Consider the following 22,040-nt stretch of genomic DNA (forward strand, 5'->3'; position numbering starts at 1 on the left):
AAACATAATAAAAAAAAAACCCAGGCTCATACCAGTACATCTTCCCTCTCTGACTCCCACTTAACCTGAAATTATTGTGTATTACTTTACCCCTTCATCAGCTTACACCAGGGGCTGATAAAGTCATCTGTTTTCAGTGGCTTGCTAAGGACTCACTAATGGAAATTCTTTGGTGATCTGGAAGGTATCTGTACCTGTCTCCTACCAAGCTCCTTGCTGCTAGAGGGATGGACAGCATCTGCTTTCAGTAATATACTACAGAAAAAGAAGGAAAAAAAAATATTTTTCAAGTCCTGAAGCTGCCTATGGACAGACCTAACAATTCAAATAAAGCCACCTACAGATGTAGAAATTAGCAACCAGTAGTGAAAAGCTGAGTGGAAGTACCTGTTGTGAACATGACCCATGATTTTCAAAGGTTTATCACTGTATTGAGTAAATTAGCACTTATTCCAGGGAAGATACACAAATAGATAGTGTTTGCAAGAGCAAGGCCTTCAGGACTCATTTCCCAAAGAGCTCTGCAATGGTCTTACCAAAACCATTTTGGTCAATGATGGGTAATTCTGGAAAGTTCTACCATCTGCTATGGATAATTGCATCCTGCACACAGCTGGGCATGCACTGAAGTGACAGGGCCAGGCTCCTGCAGTCTGGCCCTCCAAGGGCCCCTCTGAGCAGCTGCACATCCACATCTGTCCAAAGCCCCCCATTTCCATAGCTGGGCCTAAGAACCCAGCAAAGACTCAGAGCCAGGGCTTTAAGAGTGGTTCACACCATGAGAGACACTGCACACGTGCAGAGCTCACACAGGGATGCACAGGAAACTGATGTGATGAAAAACAAACCACAGGAGGACAAGATTTACAAAATGTCCTAAAATGTGCATTTTATTTCATATCATTATACAATGTTTACATACAGGTATACTTTTAAGACTGCTCAAAGAAAGTGTGAAAAAAGTGAGGCAAATATCAGTTTAAAAATTCCTCCCCTACCCCAAAACCCCACAAATAAAATACATTTTAACACAATCTCTTCCAAATTAATGTTTTGTCCTGAATTTATTGAATCTTTCATTTCAACATGAAAAATACAATCGAATGAAAACTCAAGGTGAAATGCTGACCTACACTTCTGTATTGAGTTGCAAGAATACAATTTAAAACCTTCAGGAGCCTTCACTTGTCTCCACTGCTTATATATCTTCCTTTTACTGAATTAGAAGGCACAGAAAGTCCAAATTCTCACAGACCAGTCAAGTTCTGATAAAAATAAATTACCGTGCTGGACAACTCCTGACTTGTTTGATATCAAACAAAAGACTTCAAGTAGAACCTTTTGTTCAAAATAGCACCATTTCCACCTGATCTCTCTTGAACACCAATCATTCTTATTGTGTAAAAACTGTAGTTGGCACTTGAGGTGGGACACTTTCTGCCAGAGCCAGGATTCTTCAAAGACTAAGCCTACCGAATTGCTGAACTCTCTACAAAGTGTAGGTAACATTTTTGTTGGGAAATGGCACATTTAAACCATAAAGTAATGTCATTTAACCCGCATATGGCTTGCCCATTTTGGTGTTTCCCTGACCCCTGCTCCATAATTTAGCAGATGTTCTTGTGACTGTGCTGAAACTAAAATAAAGACATGTTTATGGGGCTTCACGGCAAGCAGGTGTAAAAAGAAACAAACAAATAGTGTGGTTGCCACTAAGAAGGTTTTCACATGTTGTTTAACTCCAGTAAAGTTTGATCCAGCATCTGATGCATATTAAGGTTTTCTTCTTTGGCATGCGCCACTTTCTCTGTTGTGGGATTAGAAAATTGAAACATGAATAGCAGTTCTTTGGAGGCACTGAACATGAAGGCATGCAATCATCACTTCTCTCAGAGGGTTTAGAAAGTTAAGAAATGTGCATGCTCATAAATATCAATGTTTCCAGATAACACAACTAGAGAGAATTCCAAATTAATAAAACAAACAGCAAATAATGCAAGTTTGGAACTGTTCACAGCTGCAGTTGTTAAGAAAATGCACTGCCAACAGAGACACAATGCCCTGGAAACTCTTTGCTTATAGGTGAGATTAAAAAAGCAGCTTTTTTTTTCTTTTTTTTTTTTTTTAAGTAGGCAATAAAGAAAATAAGTTCTTTTGCAGATACACAATTAATAGTTTCATAGATTTCAAAAACACAAAGAACAAAAAATTTAAAATTATTATAGTTTTTGGTGAAGTGACCTTTAAGAAATGTATTTCTTTTAGAAAATAAATTAACTCAAAGTTAGTAGCCTTATGTTGCATGCACACTTTTCTAGGACAATCACTTAACACACATAGTTAATGCAATAAATGAGCATAATGTTCTGGAGGTGCATCCCACCAGAATCCAGCAAGAGTAACTTCATACTAGGCAAGCATACCTTTAACTGATTGGGTATTGTCAGATGGAGCTCCCATTCTTTTTTTTTTTTATGTCAAATACAAGCCAAATTCATAGTAAGGCAAAATTATCTTATCAAAGTCTCCAGACAAAACAGCTGTAGTATCCTTTAAGTTGGTTTTGAAGTACAGAAATATGGATTCTAGTGAATATTTTTCTCTCACTGTGGTAAAAATCTTAGGGCCAATTCATGTTGGATAAACCAACATGAGTGCCTTTCTGCAACACAGGCTGTTATTTTTTAATACTGTTAGTGAAATGCTGTAGCTCTTTACTTAAGTGGAAAGAAGCTACTGCACAGCAGAAAAGCTTAGTGCTCTTCCAAAAGAGGTGTGCAGACACAGAATGAAAAGCCTCATCCAGAAGAAGCATTTCCAGATTTTCCCCAAGAGAATTTCTTTCATTAATTTACCACAGAATTAACAGAAAAAAAATCAATTTCTAAGTTTCGTGCTTATTTCTACAATTACTGATTCATTCTTAAAGGAAATTTGGAAGAAGGTGGTTTCAAACAAGTTAACAATACAGTCCCACTAAAGTTTAATCCTCATTCAATGCCAGCTTTAGTTCATTAGTTAGGCGACTGTTTTGCTCAAGTTGCTGGTAGAGTTGGTCTGTACAGGCAGCAAGCAGGTTAGAAGGGAAAAAAAGAGGCAGAATGAAGACAGATTAGACAGAGAAAACAGTTAAATAAGAGTTACTAAAGAAACTGGTCACATGACAGACAGTTCAGTAACATAGAGAGAAACATTTTACCTCTGTTTCTACAACTCTAGGAATAGCTACTCCAAGGAACAGCTATTGTACCATAGCAAGAACTGGCTAAGAATCCTGCTGTGGGGAACAGCTGTGAGGCAAAACTGGAATGGAAATGGAAGAACTGCAGCTGTACTCCTAGTAGTGCTAAGTCTTACTTTACTCTTCTGTTCACTGTGTGAATTTGTTTTGTGAGTGCCATTTTTCTTTGCAAACTATTTAAAGTGTAGTGGAAGCTCATCTGCCAGTAGAGAGAAAGCAACTGCACCACAGCCAGCATAAGTAACAGCAGGAGAGGTGCCAGTAGGCAACTACCACCAGGTCTGGCTCAGCCCATACTCCTTTCCTAGGAAGTCTGATGGGCTGAAATGTTATTTCTGATGGTAAATATTACTGTGGAATCCACACATTTTAATACCTTTAAGTTGCCGAGTTTTACTTTGTATGAAAACAGACTCACATTTGGTCAAAATGAAAAGGAAGGATGAACACTTTGCTCAAAAACAGCCAACAGAGAGGACAATTTGTGTTGGAACAGAACAGCCACAGCCACGTTGTGACAGCACATTAAGTGAGAGTTGCTCTGCAGAGTGAAAAAAATGTTCCACAATGGCTTTTCACTATCTTGTGCTCTCAAATTGTCCATGCTCTTCTCAATAACTGCACTCCTGACCTCTTGATCCCAGATTATTCCCCTACAGGAAATGACTGTTTCTGACTCTTTTCCACAGGAATCCCCTTTCCCTGCAGGCACTGGACCCAGCCAAGGCAAAGCTGTGCAGTGAGCTGGTCTGCAGGACATGCTTGCATGGTGAGCAACTCCTCCCAGCTTCCTCCCCAGCCCAGATTCCCACAGGCAGCTCAGTAAAGCCAGGACAATTCACAGCTCTGATCCTGCAGATCCTCCAGTAACAAATGGATCTTGTCCCTCTCACCATATGTGGGAAAAAACAAAGCCTTGGAGTAACTAAAATTTCACCTCGTCTAGCAAAATGTATATAGTTGTTATTCAAAAATGAATCATGTGAAATTACTCTTTACTATCATCACAGAAATCTCCTCTCTGACTGAGGCAGAGATTTACACTCTCTATTTCCAAAACAAGTAAATCCCCCAGTAAAGCAGGGAAAGCACTTCCCAAGAGTACAGTGAGCCCTGGATTCCCCATGGGCCATGTGTCCATGTGCTCCAGAGGCAGGGGCTGGCTCTGCAGGAGCCCCAGCAGCCAAGCAGGGACTTCTGGCTCTGTGCAGAGTCAGAAAAGCTCAGCAGAGCCCAGGAAGAAGCCTCAGGCACAAAACCAGCCAGACATGGCAGGTCCAATGCCACAGGTGAGGGTGACAGGAGTGCTGAGCCACAGCAGAGCAGGGACCACAACAGCTCCCTGCAGTGAAGGTGAGAGCAGCAGGAGCAGCCAGGAATTCTGCCACTGCTCATTTCCAGTACTTGGTCAGCAATCTGTCAGCCCTCAGTGCAGAGCTGATCATGTGTGACTGACACAAAAGGCAAAATGTTAATACTGATGGTTAAAATCACTATGTTAAAAATTGACAGGTTCCTACAATGGATTTTGCTTTTATGTTTACTTTTCTTAAGAGACACCAGTATTGCAAGGAATTGAGGGGACAAAAAACTTTGCTAAAACAATGAACCAGAACACAATATAGTAAGAAGCTGGAGTTGCTGTAGCATATTTCACTCTGGCTCAGATGCCAAGTTACAGTTGACCACAATCCCCTAACTCCTGCATTTGTGACATTACTAGCCTCAGTCATTTTACAAATGCTCATCCCATTATATTTGGTTAACTTTTATATATCCCATTCTATCTGGTTACCCTTCACACACAGCCATTTACTGTGTCAATTAAGGAGTGGTAAGTAACTGAACTTTATTACTTGAACTGCCTGTGATTGCTGATTTCTCTCCTGTATTTGGGGTTCTGCCCCCAGCCAGCAACATTAGGATGTGGCAGAGGTAGAAAAGTGGGATATGCCAAAGTTATCCAAGGATGGCAGGCCAGGAAGGGCATGCATCCATCCCAAGCCTTATTGGGAAAACAAGTTTTGAGGAGGGGAGAGAATCTAGTTTAGACTGCACTGTTCAATTATCTTGAAGCTGAACAAGAAAGAGACATTTACATTATTCTAAAAGTTAAAAACTAAAGTTCAGCTATGGTATAATGAATTTATTTAGCTTTGGTGACTTAGGAACTTTAGCAATGTATAGAGTTACAGTATCACCAGAAATCAATCTGGTTTTTGCTTCCATGGAAAATAACTTCTTTCACTGTGATGTAAAGAAAGTTAAAATAAGGCAATAGACTCCCTAGTTGCAAATAACAATATAAAAAGAGCACAAGATGTCAGTATTTAATGCTTCATCCTTAATCAGACAGTGACAAATCAGCTGAAACCTGAAATCCATGATGTTCCACTTTGCAGCAGAGTAATTTCATGAGTGGCATAATCACTAGAATTTTCCTACTCCAGCTTTGAAACATTTCTCATGAGTCTGCAATTCAAACTCACAAGTCTGAACTAAGCACAAGTGGAAAGCTACTGAAACCTCCCCAATGAACTTCCAATACTATCATGCCACTCAAGAAAAATATATTGTAAAAACCCCAGAATGTTAGCAAGCATCATCTTTGCTGAATAACTGAGCTGTGAAAGAGGGAAAACCTTTTTTGCAAGACATTTCAAGGATTATTTTTGGGTGAAAAAAATAATTTAAAGTTTATGATGCTGCCTCTTTAAATCTGTTTCAAATATATTAGTTAATGAACAAAGACATTAAATAGAGATAAAAAATCATTTAAATAGAGATAAGAAGTCTTCAGCATAAAGCTAGGAAAAGATTTCAGCTTTAAAGTGAAAAATCTGGTTACATCAAGGATGTAACTGCTCCCTCAGCCATGCTCCCACGACCAATGACCCCAAGGAAGTAGTGACCCTGCAAATTTTGTCCTAACAATAACAACTGGAAGAGTTCCTATTACATCTATTTGTCATTTTAGCTGCAGCAGAGTTTGAGAAAAACTAAGATAATAACTGGTCAGTTTTCACACACTGTACTTGCTGGCTTGGCATTGTCAACATTCAGGCAAAAGTGTTTTCAGCTAAAAAATGAAAACACCAAAAAAATGAAATCCCTAATGGCATAAAAGGGCAAATTTTATTAATAACTTAAATAGTTACTGAAATAAATAAAAGGCAAAGGAATAGCAAAAGGGATACAGCTGGGATATTTATTTTACATTGAGAAATGTAGTTTCTGTACAGCAGAGCACAAACAGAGCATGTTCTGAGACAGGTGATAGAGGAAGAGTCAACTAAGCTAGAAGACAGGACAATGAGCCCATGAAACATCCAAAGCTTGGAAAGATGTTTTATCCAACCCGATGAAGATGTCTTTGGAGAACTGAAGCAAAGAAAATTATCTGCATGAAAAGAAAAAGTGAGATAAGGTAGAAAATGAAAAAAGGTGCAGTAAAGACTTTCCAAAAAGCAGCAATGGCACAGCAGAGCCCAGCATGCTGAGATGACTATGCTAGAGAAACAGCACACCATGCTGGGACTGGAATGGTACAGTCACGTCCTCATATACCAGTAGACTACAATTTTAAGTCTGCTTTCCACTTAGAAATATCCCAAATTGAAGAAATATTGTAATCTCTGTATAAAGAGGAGGAAAAAAGAAATCCATTTGCTTGATAAGCCACTAAGCAAAACCATATGTCGGGGAGGAATTTAAAAACAAAAGAATCAAAGCATACAAAGCAGGCAACATGAGACCTCTACTAAAATGTTGGTAGAGAGAAGGAGGAAAGTAATGAACAGACATGGGGACAAAACCAACATGAAGAAAAAACCATTTAAAATCCGTGTGCAAACAAAATAGGTTTCAAGCTCTAAGACATAAGCAAACCTTATGTCCTGTTGAAAGCATGCCTGGGTTTCCAAAAGGGAATGCTGGAACTAAACATTGCACCTCAGAGCCCTTCCCCTCTCCCATGTCAGCTGCAGTGCTCATGCACGGGAAGGTGGAGGTGGCACAGCTGACCTCTGTTCAGAGTCCATGGAACAAGAATCACTTGGTGCAAACTCTGCACTGAGCACTCACACCTTACAGCTGTTGACTCTCCTAATTTCCTGCCACTCTTTCTTTTTCTCCTTATGACTAAAGTTGGTGTTACCACATTTTTGGTGTATGCAAATAAAATTACTACTGCTATCCAGAAAACACACAGAAGAAACCTACAATTCAATTGTTGCTTTTATGGGTTTAAATGACAAGGTATTTTCAATCCATTTTCACACATGGAATTCAGTGATAACAGCTGAAATTTTCAGAGCAGCTATGAAAATTTAGATAAAGACTTTCTACTGTCATTAACAGAGAATACAGCTAAATCTAAATTTCTCTGACATTTTTGCAGGAACTTTGTCAGAGCAAAAATTGTGACAGCAGGCAAAGGAATACACTCTGAATGCAACATGTACCACAGCAATTTTCTTTGGTAAAACAAACATGATGTGCCTGGTAGATAATGTTTGAACAGAGGTGAACTGAAAGGATAAACACAGAGCTACAAACAAAGGGCAACCACCACAAGACACAAGGATTGCAGACACAGAATCAAAAAGTAACCACAAGCTTACAAAATCACCATGAGTATTTACCAGGCTTGGCACAACACTCACCCACACTTTGCCAGGGTAAAGCAATTGTTCATGGTATTTTGTACACCTATTCTCTCTAAAGGAAAGCATCTCCCACTACACAGGGAGCATCATTTCACAAGGGCGGCACTGCGCAATCAGTGAGGGCAGGGAAGCAGCAGCGGGCACAGGCTGGGAGGACATTTACATGGAAGTCATATCATTGAGAGCGTGGTCCAGCTCCTCACTGATGGCTTTGTACTTCAGTTTCTGAGCATAGAGCTCATCTGGTGTTCCCCCAGGAAAAGCAGAGGTGTGCAAGGAAATGGAGCAGGATCATGGGATGGAAGGTGAAGGTGGTGGCATGGGGATACCATCCAGAAGCCATAGGAAATGGGAAGAGTGCACAGAAAGAGGTGTTGTGACAGACAAAATGAAACAAAATTAGAGAAGAATAAAAGAAAGAAAATAGTGAACAGTTTTATGCAACAGGTTCATTAACTGCACTGCCAACGGGGCAACCTGTGATACACAGAAAACCAAGAAAAGAGAGTACAAAAGAAGCAAAAATCCATGTTTCACTGCCCTGGATTTTTGTTTTAATGTTTTTTTGTTTTAATCAAGATGGGACACAGGAGCTAGGGAGAAAAGATCCAAAAATGGGACTCAAGGAGGATGTTACCATTTTCTACCTTTTTTTTTTTTCAAACCACTCTGGCTTGTGTGTTGTCAAACTCAGCTTCTTACAGCAATTTTTGTTCCTTCTAAACACTTATCTTTCTTCTCTGCTTCCTTCCTGAGTCAGGGATCATAAATTTTCAGCAGCTACTTAGGCATTTCATCACCTTCATGCAGAATCCAGGCTGCCACACCATGCAATTTAGCTTCTTCAAATCCTACACTTAGTGTAATGCCTCTAAATAGCAAACTCCACATAACTTCAAATTACAAAGTCCTACTGGATTGTTTTCTCCAGAGGCAGAAAGCACATTCTACTTCTCTGCTGCAGGTCTGGCAGATTTATCAAAACCTTACAAACAAATCCTCTGAAGTTGAATAATCCTTCTGATTATGTATACAATCTATTAGCTTTACCAAAACCCAATAATCTTTCTGATTATGTATACAATCTATTAGCTTTACCAAACCCCAATAACTGGTCTAGGTCACAAAATGCCTGCCCCAACCCACACTTAACACAGTAAGAAATTAGGTTAGCTTGCTACATTCCTAACTATTGCAAACATAATGCAACTCTTCATCAGCTCTTCACTAAGATGATAATAACACTTGTCATCTGATCATTTACCCTGTAACATTTATATACTTCCAAATAGAAGAGTATAAAGCAAAAAAATGGAAGGAGTCTTGAGAATATAAGAGAAAAAGCAACAGGCAAGAGCAAAACACTGTTCACCTGAAGCATTTAAGATATCAATACATTTCATTTAGAAAAAATTCTGTCTACTCTTTAGGCAGACACATTTATATAAGCAGGACAAGTCAGCCCAGTGGAACTGGGTATTAAAAAAAACCAACAAAAACCCTCACACAAGGGAAGAATAAGAGATCTGTATTTCCACAGTAAGTACAAAAACAGCCCCACATACCTTCTAGGTCATCAATGCTCTTCTCCAGCTTGGTTACTGACCTCTCAGCAAACTCAGCACGGGTCTCAGCCTGCAGTCAGGACAAATACAGACTACTTTAGGAAACACACACAGCACTTAGGAGTAGAAAAGAAATAATTCAAGTGAGGAAAAAAGCACAGCGAGAAGAGGCAAATATAAACTAATTTCTAGGGGAGATATTTAACAGTAAACTGTTTCCAAAATGGTATGTTCATCCTTAAACCATCAAAGTAGTGTTTATACTAAAAGAATCAAAGGTGCATTGGAAGCTATGTGTCAAAGAACAGCTCTCATTTTACCTCCTTCAGTTTGTCAGTCAGAACTTTAATCTCCTCTTCATACTTGTCTTCTTTCTGTGAGTACTGTAATTAGAAAGAGGATCACTGGTATTAGATGGGTATTCTAAATATACCCAAAAACCTCCCACTTTGAAACTCTTGTAACAGATTATCTGTACACAAGAAATTGTTATAGGTAAAACAAAATTAATTCCACTTGGAAGGCTGTGGCAGTATGGTTTATTACAAGAGTCAATCTTTCCTTGAGTTACATTCCAGTGCAATATGGTGGGAACTTGGAGAAGAAAATAGTACTGCAGTTTTAAAGAGGAATGTCTTCTGGAGAAATTAAATGCTAGTACACAATGCCATTCGGAGGGACATTCTAGAATTAACACTTAATCTTGTCAGAATACTCAACAAAACATGTGGCCAAATAATACTGACCTATTTGGAATGACAAGATATGCTATGTTCCAGTAGGAGCCAAATAGGAATTGAGTAGTAAATCCAAATGCCTCTACTGACAAGAGCCCTGAAGAGATGCTGCAAAGTGATTGGCATACAAAGAAAACCCCATGGGCCAGATGACAGTGTAGGGGACACATTCTCACAGAAGTCTCTAGCCTACCTTCTCAGCCTGAGCCTCCAGCGACTTCAGGTTGTTGGTCACAGTTTTCAACTCCTCTTCAAGCTCAGCACATTTGCTGTTATTTCGGAGGTAAGGCAGGAAAGGGGAGGATGGAAGATTCAGTCAAGCAAAAGAAATAGGAGAAAATAGGGGGAAAAGATAGAGAAAAATGAAAACCATTACAGGGCAAAAGAATGGCCTCAAAAGCAGCTGATCCATCACAGACTGAAAGCAGCTCTTTGTGATGCCAAATACCAGTTCAAGTGCACATTAAGACAATGACCAGACAGAAATTTATCTACAGCTCTTGGCTTACACAGAAACATTTACAGAGCTTTTACACGTGAGACAGTTCAGCTTCTTTTGGCTGCACAGGAGATCAGTTTTAAAGATAAAAATCAATAAACAAAAAAGGAGACCAAAGAAAACCACCAAAGCGAGATGCAAAGAGAGAGTAAAGAGCATAGCAAGGACTTATTTGTTACTACTGAGTGAGCTAACTGGCTATGGAAGCTGAAACACTTGGGTTGCAGTTAAACCTAAAAACTGTTTATTAGTATCAGTACCTTATCCTCTGCAGCCATTAATGCTTTCAAGGTTTGATCCATTATTCTTAACTGTTCTTCCAGCTGTCGGACTTGGCTGTTAGTGAACACATGAAATGCACAAAAGCCATTCACAAAATCAGTGTGCAGGTACAGCATGCAGTGACAAAACACGCGCACACACAGAGAACACGTTTACTTTGGCACCGACCATTTCTCTCAACCATTACAGTAAATGAGCAAAACATAGCTTGGAGCTGAACACACAGTGTGCTGCCAACGTTTCATGCAGTTATAGTTCTCTTCTAGCACCTCACATACACCCCAGGGCAGCTGCACACTTACCTTTCTGATAGCTCAGCACGCTCCTCAGCGCGCTCCAGGTCGCTCTCAATGATCACCAGCTTCCGAGCCACCTGCAAGGACAGGCAGGGCACAATCCATCAGGGATGTTATGTTGCTGCACTGCACCTCACCTGCTCCTACAACCTACAAAGCAGGAGGCCAGGCCTCTTCACTTCTTGGTCAACACATGAGTTTTGATTATGTGATATCTTCATTATTCATTTGAGACTAAGTTATCTGACATTTTTCAAGACCTCCCTTTCATTCACCAGAAGGCAACTGAAAAATATTTTTCTCCCTAAGAGCTTAGGGAATACTCTCAAACATTTTAGTGAAAGATCTAAGCTCAGATCTCCTGTCACCTTGTCCCTTGAGGTATCTGAGTGCCTGATTTTCCCTCCATAGCTGTGGAGAGGGGTGTTTGTGAACTTTTGAACTTAAAAGGCAAAAGAGAAAAACAAAAATTCCAGGCCCAGCCTCATGGGCTTCAGAGAGAGATGACCTGCACTCAAGAACTGACCTCTTCATACTTGCGGTCAGCCTCTTCAGCAATGTGCTTGGCCTCTTTGAGCTGGATCTCCTGGATTTCCATCTTCTCTTCATCCTTCTGGGCCCTATTTTCAATGACCTTCATTCCTCTGAAAAACGTGAAAAACAGGAAATGCAAGGTTCAGGGTTTGCCAGTTTATCTCCAGCTCTACTCCTTGTGGTATGTGACTTTCAGACAGTGGTATTCAGGTGAGTGAAGCACATCAGACACATGAGTCCTCACACCATAGATTTAGTCCTGTGCACTTAGATTTCAGAAGTTCAAGGAACAAAACATGTCTTAGGAAGAAAGAAAAAGTGTGATTTGTTTATATCTTACTGTAATTCAGCTGTAGAATTCTTTTTCATTTTAAACTGCAGGAAAAACTCCTCTTATAGAAAGATTAACAAAGGGTGTTGCTTCTAAAGACCTAATAAGACTGAAAGCATCTGTGCTTTTACCCTCATCAACAGCATGTAGAACCCTTGCAGAACTGAAAAGAACCATGTCTGTGGGCCAGACTCCCCTGAGTTTTGCCATGTCAGAGCCCTAGAAACTCCCTGTGCTCTCTAAAAGCAAAATTTAAATCCTTCATAACAAGAAACACTGTATGTTGCACACGTCTGATATAAAATTACCTTAAGTGTTTCAAAACACACTGGGAGTCTCTGGCAAATTTCTTTGGAACAGACTCCATTCTTGGTAAGGTAGAAGTACACATGCAGAATGTGTGGGTTTCTTTCACAATAAAAGGTTCTATCACAGCCATAATGTACCATTGGAAGAAGACAGATCTTCCAAAGTCACGAAGCTTGAGTTCCTAACTTACACTACAGATTTCTGGAAATGTGCAGGAATTATCTGTCTCTTTCCTTTGTTCACCTTCACGTACCAATCTTGCCAACAGGAGAACCAAAGCCTCTTCCAGCACTTCACTACTCTCCAGGTGAGATTTTCTACCCACAATGAAAGCAAGAATCACCCAACAGCACAAGAGTAGCACAAGGAGCTGTCATCCAACCAGAGAAGTCTGGGCTGGGCCAAGCAGTTTTCCCAGGATGTGAATGATACATCAACTACCACACTTAAATCTCATCTTCACAGCTGGAAAAGAATCCAAGCCCAGATATTTTGGACATTTCTACAGACAAGCTGTAACTGAAGTCCATGTACACAAAGGAAGAGCAGATTACACATATTCAGAGACCTAGGAGTGGCTTAATTTATGTCCCTAACCCACACCCTGGCAATTATGATCTTTGTCATAAGGGTAACAATCCATTCAGGTGTGGCTCCACCAACCTTTCACTCTCATCTGCAGCCTTCTCAGCCTCCTCCAGCTTCTGCAGGGCAGTGGCCAAGCGCTCCTGAGCCCGATCCAACTCTTCCTCAACCAGCTGGATGCGTCTGTTCAGAGAAGCTACTTCACTCTCAGCCTAAGCACAGGAAGAAACAGAAATGAATTCATTGTAAGGCACACATCTTCCTTTGTACAAGGTTACCCCATTACCTGCTAGTGCCATTTAACAGCACTTTGTCATTTCTAACTTTGTCCACTAGAAAGTCCATACACAGAGATGTGCATGACTGAATTGTGAAGTTATTGCTTAACAGAGGAAAAAAGTGATTAATGCTTGCTTTCAATGAAGCAGATCAAGGACTGTACAATTTGTACTAGAAAGAACTGCACAGGAAGAATTATGCACCATTACCCAAATATTTTCTGTTATTGTATTTGCAGACATTAATTACAGACCATCCCTTTTTTAAATCAAACCAACACAAGCTAATTACTCAATTCTTCTGTTACCCCAATTCCTTTATTTATGACCTTTCACCGTATTTGGCAAGAATTGTCCCGACATTTCCTTGAGTCCTGTAGGAAGGGTTCAGTGTAAACATGTAAAAACACACCTGGATCAGCATTTGCAACGAGACAGCTGCCACAGAGAGAGTTTGAGAACATTTAAAAAGTGCCCCAATACCCAGAGGTTTTGTTTACAGGCAAGCTGTGCAAGAGTTGACAAAAAAGGCACCAGCAAGGACCCTAGTACAGGCAGCAATCCCTTAAAACATCCTTTTTTTTTTCCTCCCATAGTTCCATCCTCAATCTTCCCCTAAATTTGCCTTTCTTGAATTACCTGTTCACTTAACTTTCTGTACAACACTTGCAACTCATCTGCCTCTTATCACTACAAGCTATTTTATATTACAGCTCCAAACCTGCACTTGGCCTAAGTTGCAGAGTAAGTTCTAAAACATTCTTCTTATGGTAACCTCACCGTTAAACTTACTTTCTTTCAAAACTATATTAAGCACAAAGTATATATAAAAGGGTAACTATTCTAAAAGGTTTATTACTTCAGACAATAACACTTAATTAGTACTGAAAAGATATATGATATATATTTGCTATATATGAGGAAGTACACATCTGAATTTCCTATGACGTCTAGTTGAGGGGAAAACCAACCCTCTGGCAAAAGTGGATACCAAAAGTATCAGTTTGGTACTTTTTCTTCTCTAACCAGAGGCAGCTGGATAGAGTTGTCCATATCAAAGATTCTGCCGTTCATAACACAAAAAAAGAACAACTTACAGACCTGACAAATAAAACAACCTTTGACATAAAAGTAACAATGTCCAGCTAGAATGACTGAAAGTAACACATGAACAGGGAAGCAATTATATCTTTGAACATTAATATGCATTGGCAGTGAACACAGAACCAGAAGGAGAAGAGACTTCATCCTTAGAAATCCACATTAATCCAAATATAAAACATTTAGCTATGTAATCAAGCAGAAATGTTCAAAATTGCTGGTTTTGGACTTCTGGCTTTAAAACAGTAAGAATTTGAACTTTCACATTTAAGAAAGAAAATGACCCTTCATAAGGGCTACCCTAGGGAAATTTGTAATGTTCAAGTTAATTATTATCATGTCAAGACTGCTCATCATGATAAGAGCATAAAATGTGCTTCAAAACACAGGGTGACTAAAGTTCAAGTTTTCACTTCCTGCTCCAGTAACTCACTAAGGATTTACCAATCAGCCTTATATGGCCCCAGTTACTCTTCTGCAGAGCAGGACTTCTCTCCTTATATGGCAAGGAAGGAAAAAACCCCAGTGACATTCGGGGCACTCCCACTGCTACCATGCAAACATAACCTATGTTTCTGCAGCAGCACTTACACACCACATACTTTTACAATGAGTGATGACATGGGTAAGTTACCACTGGGTGTTAATTATCACTATTATAAGGGAGATTCTGTTTTCCAGAAGGAGGAAGAAAAATGCATTTTGAAAAAGTGGTTACCAACAGCCCCTTGAGATGCATGTACTCAAACCAAGATTCTTCTTTAAGGCTGCTAATCACAGCCTTGAAACTTTTAACAATCTGGTATAACAATCAAAAGCTGGAGGCTGTGCTATGTTTTGGCCACAGCTGTAGCTTTTTTGTTGTTTGCATATTTGTACCTTGCACAGGAAGAAGAAAACCCTCACCTAACAACCCTAGCTGGTCACAAGCCATACATGTAAGGCCTAACAGGGAAAGAGCAGATTCACACCTCAGCTCGCTTGCTGCAGAGCTCTCAGAGCCTCCCTCCTCAGGCATGCAGAAACACAGCTGCAACAATAAAACCCCTCATCTGTAGCCAGCACTGCAGAAAAGCACACGTCTACATGTGCCTGGGAGTTCAGCTTTTTCAGCCTTTATTCACCCCAGCACCGACCCCTCCACACAAAAACCTAAATACCATGTAAATGTACTCTGCAGACTTCCACATCATCCACATAAACCAACTCCAGGGAAGAGACAAACATTAACCTTTAGGGTCCTAAGCCTTACTGCAATGTAGCTGAACTCTTAAGGGAAGGCTTCACCAGGAGGCTGTAACCACTTCTCCAGCACTATTCCTTCTGCCACAAAAGTTAACAGCAAAACTTTCCTTTTCAATAGAAATTCCTTAATATGCTGGTCAGAATAATATACGTTACTGAAAGTAGGAATTTTTGTGTCCTTTACTCCACAAAGCTTAGAAAACAAGCACAAGTTTTTTAAAAACAGAAACCCTTATGAAATGACTAATGGCTCTTTGCTGAAAAAGCCAGATATGCCAAGTGATCTGCAAGAATGCAATAGTTACACAAGCATAAGTGGCCATATTTTGCTCCAGAAGGAAGATCACCTGCAAGTAATCAGGAGGCTCTTCTTCTGAACTTACTGCCCAGAATGTGTAGAAAGGCCCATATTATCAGGAAATCAAATAATCACTTTTTTTTTCTACTGTAATAAACTACACAAGAGCTTTGCTCTTTTGCTTTGTTTTTATGCAACCACTGAAGACACTAAAACTGCCTCAAAGAACACTGTACATTTTACAGCAGGAAACATTCAGCTACAGCTGCTGGAACTCCCAAAGGTCAGTGATAAGACAAAGAACAGCCCTATCAGGTTTCTTTTATTGTGATTGCCACCCATAATTACATCTCTCTGCTCTGTAAGCCTGTGCTGCTCACACCTGATCCTGCCTCTGTCTAAAACCAAGCCTACTGTTCCTTTCCCCTCCTGGCGAGCAGCTTTGATGAACAGCACACACTGCAGATGTTCAGTGACCGGGGCTGTGCCCTGGCATTGTTGGGGTGCTGTCAGGTACCATGGGCCATCGCAGGTGCACTCCTGCGTACTTCCCAACAGTCGCCATGCTGGCGTCTCTCACAAATGAACTCGTCCGGATGGGATACGAGAACTAGGACTTGTGGGGAGAAACACCCCATAAAACCTTGCCCATAGCCTAATACAAAACAAGTCATCTCAAGCATCTCGCCTAAGTCCGAGCTCACTCCAGATCGGGGTTTTGCTGTTGCCCAGCACACCCAGCGCTGGCTCCGGGCGCGCTCACCTGGGCCCGGCCCACGCAGCGCTCGGGTTACCGAGCCGGGGAAGGCAGCGCCGCGGGCCGGCCCCGCCGCCAGCCCGGCAGGTAACAGCCACCAGCCCGGCAGGTAACAGCCACCTTGTCGGCACGGCGGCCAAGGAAGCGGCCTCTCGCTCCCCGGCCGGGGAGACAGGCGGGGTAGCCGCGCCCCGGGACCCGCACCACGAAGCCCCGGGCCCAAGCCGGGCCGAGGGGCGGCCCTACCTCCTCCCGCAACGCCCGCTCCTGGTCCACCTCCCGCTGCAGCCGTCCCGCCCGCTCCTCGGCGGCGTCCGCCTGCTCCTGCAGGCTGCGGATCTTCCTGCGCACGGCCTCGAGCGAGCTCATCGCCGCCATGCCCGCACCTCGCCCAGCCCGCACCGCCTCCCTCCGCTCGCCGCAGCCCCGGAAGTCCCCCCGCGCCGCAGCGCTCCGGGGCGGGGCTGCGGCACCGGGCTGGGACCGGGGCGGGGACGGAGGACGGTCCAGCCGTCCTAGGGATGGGCCGGTCCTGAACCGGGATGGGCCGGTCGTGGTAGTGAATGGGCCGGGCCTGGCCCGATCCCACAGCGGTTGGGGTGGTCGTGGCCGGGGATGGGCCGGTCCTGAACCGGGATGGGCCGGTCCTGCCCCGTGGATGTGCCGGGGCAGCAGCGCCGCCTGGCGGCACAGCACGAGAGCTGCCCCGGAGCGGAGCGGAGCGGAGCCACCTTTGCCCCCGCACACCGCCCCCGTATGAGCGGTGTCACCAAACGCCATCGAGGGACGGGCTGCTGCACCCGGCCTGGCTCCTGAGACATGGGCAGGGCACAGGGGGCTGCAGCTGCCCCCTCTCAGGTGGGGTGGGTCCCGGGATGTGCCTGGCTTTTGCGACATGAGTCATACCGGACAGGTAAGATTTTCTCGTCCCAGTGAAAGGTGAGTCCATCCCTGCGAGCCGACACTCCCTCCCCTGCCTCTGCCCTTTTCCTAAGGCTTGGAACTATCCAAACTAATAAGGTAAATACTGGATCAACTGCAATGCCCCAAATATACTCTTCATTGCCAAAAAAAGAAATACATCCTAAACTGTCAGACATATTCCATGCATAAAAATAAATAAGACATTTACCTCAATGAAAACAAGCCAGACACTCTCCCACCCTCCACCTCAGGGAAGACTGCAAATAAAATTGCCCTCAGCTAGCTTCCAAACACTGCTTTCCAGCAGGGGCAGGTGGCATGGGGATCAGTTAGGAAGATCCTTAGTTTCAGAAAGGGAATCTAGTAGCATTTCTCCAGTCTTCATCCAAGGCAAGCTATTTCCAAATAGTCTGCATACTTTTCCATATAAGGAATATCTCCCTTGGATCTATATGTGTTTCCTTTGAACAAGCTAAATAAATGTCCTGCTAGGAAGCTGCCTCTCCTATGGCAGCCCGCACAGAGCAGACATCTGATCCACATTATACACGGATCCCTCTCCCCTGTTCCTTTGAACACTTCTGTTTGTTAAGTTCTTGGGTTCTCTTTCAAAGCTCTATAACTTAGTTGCCATACCGAAGCTAAGCCTTTTCCTTCTTTATGCCTTTTAGAAGTAAAATAAGATAAAAACATGTTGTCTTCTATGTGGAGTTTGTAACGTTTCCATTTCTGAAGGTATCCTTCCTCCCCTGAAATACTTTGCTTGCTTCATTTGAAACTCCTTTTCATTTTGGCTTTGAAGTTGACTTTTAAAGTTGAGCTATAGGAAAAGGAGGGTGACTGCTTTGGAAATACTGTAGTTTCATCTAATCTTGTAATTCAGACCTGAGATTTACTCAAGGAGAATTGAATTGTCCAACAGCAGCAATAGAGACCAAGACCTTAACTACACAGACCCTTATGGTTCCATGCATGCGATCCACTAAATGCATGTCAGGAACAGACAGGTGGGAGGGATGAGGGCCTGGGAGAGGCACAAGCTCTTGCCTTATTACCATATAAAGTGCTGAGCTATATATATCTCCCAGCTTGCTCCCAAGATCCCTGTCCTCTGAACTGCAAAACTAGCAAGTATCATCTTCCGGACAATCTCCTGTCACACAAGACTGAACTTTTCTTTGACAAGTGAAGCAGTTCCACTGATTTCCAAGGGAAAAAAACCCAAAAAAACCAGGAGAGAACCTTTTATCTCAGGGACTAGTGAGTCTAACCAGTATCTACCAGCAGTTCTAACACATGCATACCTAGGAACAGCTCTCTTGAAATCAGAACTAGAAGCCCTTGCTCTTCTGGATCTCCCTCTCCTGCACCTACTCACTGTTAACTCTCTGCTTCTATTTCACTATCAAGACAGTGTTGTTCCACCCTGAGTTGTTTTACCCATCACCTGAATAGATAAGTCACCATTTCACATCTAGAGTGGCAAGTACACATAAAAAGCACACGTCAAGTGAGCAGAAACCCAATCAGACGCCTCTGATAGTGTGCAAACCTCATGCAGGGAGGAAGTGCTGTGTTTCCCACCTCCCTGTCCAGGAGGTGCCTGGACCCTGCCTTCAGCAAAGCTTTGCAGTGCTGCTGAGTAGGAGTCCAGGCTGTCCTGAGCAGAGGGAGTTTGTGGTTTCTCTGTTGGGTTTGTGGTGAAAGGGATGGGGGTAACTTACATCTGTGGCCTTTTTGTCAGCCAGTTCCAACTTTTCCTGTGCATCTTTAAGGGACTCGGAGTATTTGTCCAGCTCATCCTCAGTGGCCTTCAGCTTCTTTTGCAGAGCCACCAGCTCGTCCTCCAGCTGTGATATGGGTGGAAAGTGGTGGAGAGGGGAGGGCGGGCGGGAAAAGGTGCAGCAGGCAGCGTGATCGTGCAAACGGAGAGGTGCGAGTGCAGAAGAGACAGAAAAGGACAGACAGACAGAGAGAGAAAGAAGGAGAGACAGTTAGATCCTCTTTGCTTGCAGCAAGGGCACGATACCTTGGCAGCATTCTCCTCTGCCGAGAGGAGGCTGTCCTCAGACTTGTGTAGCTCTTCCAGCACTTGGTCCCTTGTATCCTCCGTCCCACGCAATTGCTTTTCCAATTGCACAATGTCATTCTCTAACTAGGTGCACAAGAGGAAATATAACGCACAAATATGTTTCTCCCTTGGCTTAGAAAACGGAAACTAATTCATAAAATCACTCTTCCTTTCTCCCTCCTCCTTCAGGATCTCCCAGAAACGTGCAATCAATGCATCCCCCTCCCTGAATCGAGAAGCCCCAGGTGTAAAGAAGGGGCTTGGAGAAGGACAAAAAAGTGGGGCATGCGTCCGGAGAGGGGCGGGAGGGCAGCTCGAATCGGACACATCAGCTGAGTGATGCTGGAGTGGGCGAACACAGCTTTCACTGTCCTTTGCCAAACCGCCGCACATCTGCCCAGTGCTAACCAGGCGTTCTGGGCAGCCTTTCTAAGCCGTCCTTCCCCCTGTGACAAAGGCACAGAGGCCACGCAGCCGTCCCAGGGCCCTGCTCCCCAACTGGAACGGTGGGGAAGGGGGAAGAACCTCCTGCCTCGCCCCTGGGAACCTCCAGCCGGCGGCTGCCAGGCTGAAGCTCTGCCTTAGGGAAAGTTCAACCAGTTCTGCAGGGGCGCGGGGGTGGAATATAACAAAGTACGGTGAGGGGGGAAGAAGAGGGGTGGAGGTAAAAAAAAGAGAAGAATAGTCTGGAAAGATTTGCGCCCCGGCGCTCGCTGCGCCCGGGCCCTCGGTGCAGACCTGCTTGCTTCTCTCCTCCGCTGCCTTCTTGTCCGCTTCGGCTTGCTCGGCTCTGTCCAAGGCGTTCTCCTTGTCCAGCTTCAGCATCTGCATCTTCTTCTTGATGGCATCCATGGTGGCGGTGGGCTAGGGCGCGTCCCCGCGCGAACTCCTTCCGAAAGAAAAACTTGAAAAGTTGCGGGAGAGCCCCGAGTCCGGACGCAGGCCCCGGGGGAGCGGAGCGGAGCTGCCGGGCGGGGTTGATCCGTGCGGGACGGGGCGCCGGCCGAATGCAAGCGGCGGGCAGCGAGCGCCTCACAGATATGTACTTTCCCAGGGGGCTGACTGCATTCCTCAAGACATCCAATACTTTTTTGGAAAGGGCTTTTTTTTCTTCCCTCCCTCCCTCCTCCTTTCGTCCCTACCCCTTTCCCTCTCTCACTGCCCCCCGGGTTTTTTTGGGAGGCACAGCTTTCCCATTCGCTGCCGCCTGCCATTTGACCGCAGATATGACTATATATGGGATGCGATGGGCGAGGTAAGGCGGGGGAGCAATTTGTTCCCATTTCCAAATAGGCAGGACGGGACATTTCGCTGCTACTCCTGGGAGAAAAAAAAAAAAAAAAAAAAAAGAAAAAAAACGAAGGCAGCTCGGCGGGGAGCGGAGGAGACGGGCGCGAAGGCTGCTCGCAGCGGGCAGCCTGTGTGGGTGACACCGGCCCCGTGCTGGAGCCGTCCCCGCCCGTGGAAATCAATCGGTTCCACAGCAGGAGGGTGGCGGAGCCGACCGCATCAGGCGGCAGGGGAAGGCGGGGCACGGGGGCTGCAGGACGGGCACTAAGGGGTTAATCGCATGCACGTACGGAATGAATGCGTTCCGAGACCTCCCCCCGGCAGCCGGAGCAGGAGAGGAGGAGGGGGCACCTCTGCTCGACAGCCAGGCTGCTGCTGATGCGGGCAGCGCCGGGCACGAATCGCAGACTCTGCGGGGAGACCCGGGCAGGGCTGGCCTCCCGCCAGGACCCACAGCCAGGGGAAGGGGCTGAGGTGCGACCCTGAGCCCCGGAGCAGTGCCGGGGCAGGCAGAGGTGCCAGCGGCTGGCAGAGCTTCCGAAGTGCACCGCTCTCTGTGCAGTACCTGGCCGGGGCTCCTGGCCCTGCAGAGAGACGCGCCTCGGTGCTGCACACGCAAGGAGTGAACAAAAAAAGCGAACGGGAGCTACTGAGACCCTCAACGGGAACACTGCTGGGGCCAGGACCTGCCAGGGGTATCCAGGGCTCCGAGGGAACGAGCCCAGGAAAAGCTGGGCCAGGGAATCTAGCTACAGAGTGACTTGCACCCTTTCGTAATGCCAGCGAGGGACAGCAGCAGATAGATAATTAACAAAATTACATATAATTAAGTGAAGACCTATTTAATTCACTTCTGGCATGTCTCTCACAGTCTCATCAGCAGAGTGAGCAAGACACAACATGTTGTCCTCAGGACGCACGCTCCCTTGTACAGGGTAGAAAGTACAGGGATGTGCATGAGTCCCACAGGATGTGGGTTACACAAAGAGAAAATTAGGCAGCCTTTGTCTACACTCAATCCTTGTAGCAG

General features: G+C 44.1%; 1 protein-coding gene across 1 annotated transcript; it reads right to left on the bottom strand.

Annotated features, from left to right (window-relative positions):
- Positions 1-863: 863 nt before the first annotated feature.
- On the bottom strand, positions 864-20,763 carry TPM1 (tropomyosin 1). The gene is given in 10 exon segments (XM_071442012.1): positions 864-1,807; positions 9,474-9,543; positions 9,794-9,856; positions 10,404-10,479; positions 11,294-11,364; positions 11,814-11,931; positions 13,125-13,258; positions 19,374-19,615; positions 19,618-19,804; positions 20,459-20,763. Coding segments are annotated over 10 exon segments (1,158 nt in total). The 5' UTR covers positions 20,573-20,763; the 3' UTR covers positions 864-1,724.
- Between the last annotated feature and the right edge of the window lie 1,277 nt (positions 20,764-22,040).

Source organism: Agelaius tricolor, unplaced genomic scaffold, assembly GCF_023055355.1.
Source record: "Agelaius tricolor isolate 1412-34295 unplaced genomic scaffold, bAgeTri1.0.p SCAF_16, whole genome shotgun sequence".
Taxonomy (NCBI): domain Eukaryota; kingdom Metazoa; phylum Chordata; class Aves; order Passeriformes; family Icteridae; genus Agelaius; species Agelaius tricolor.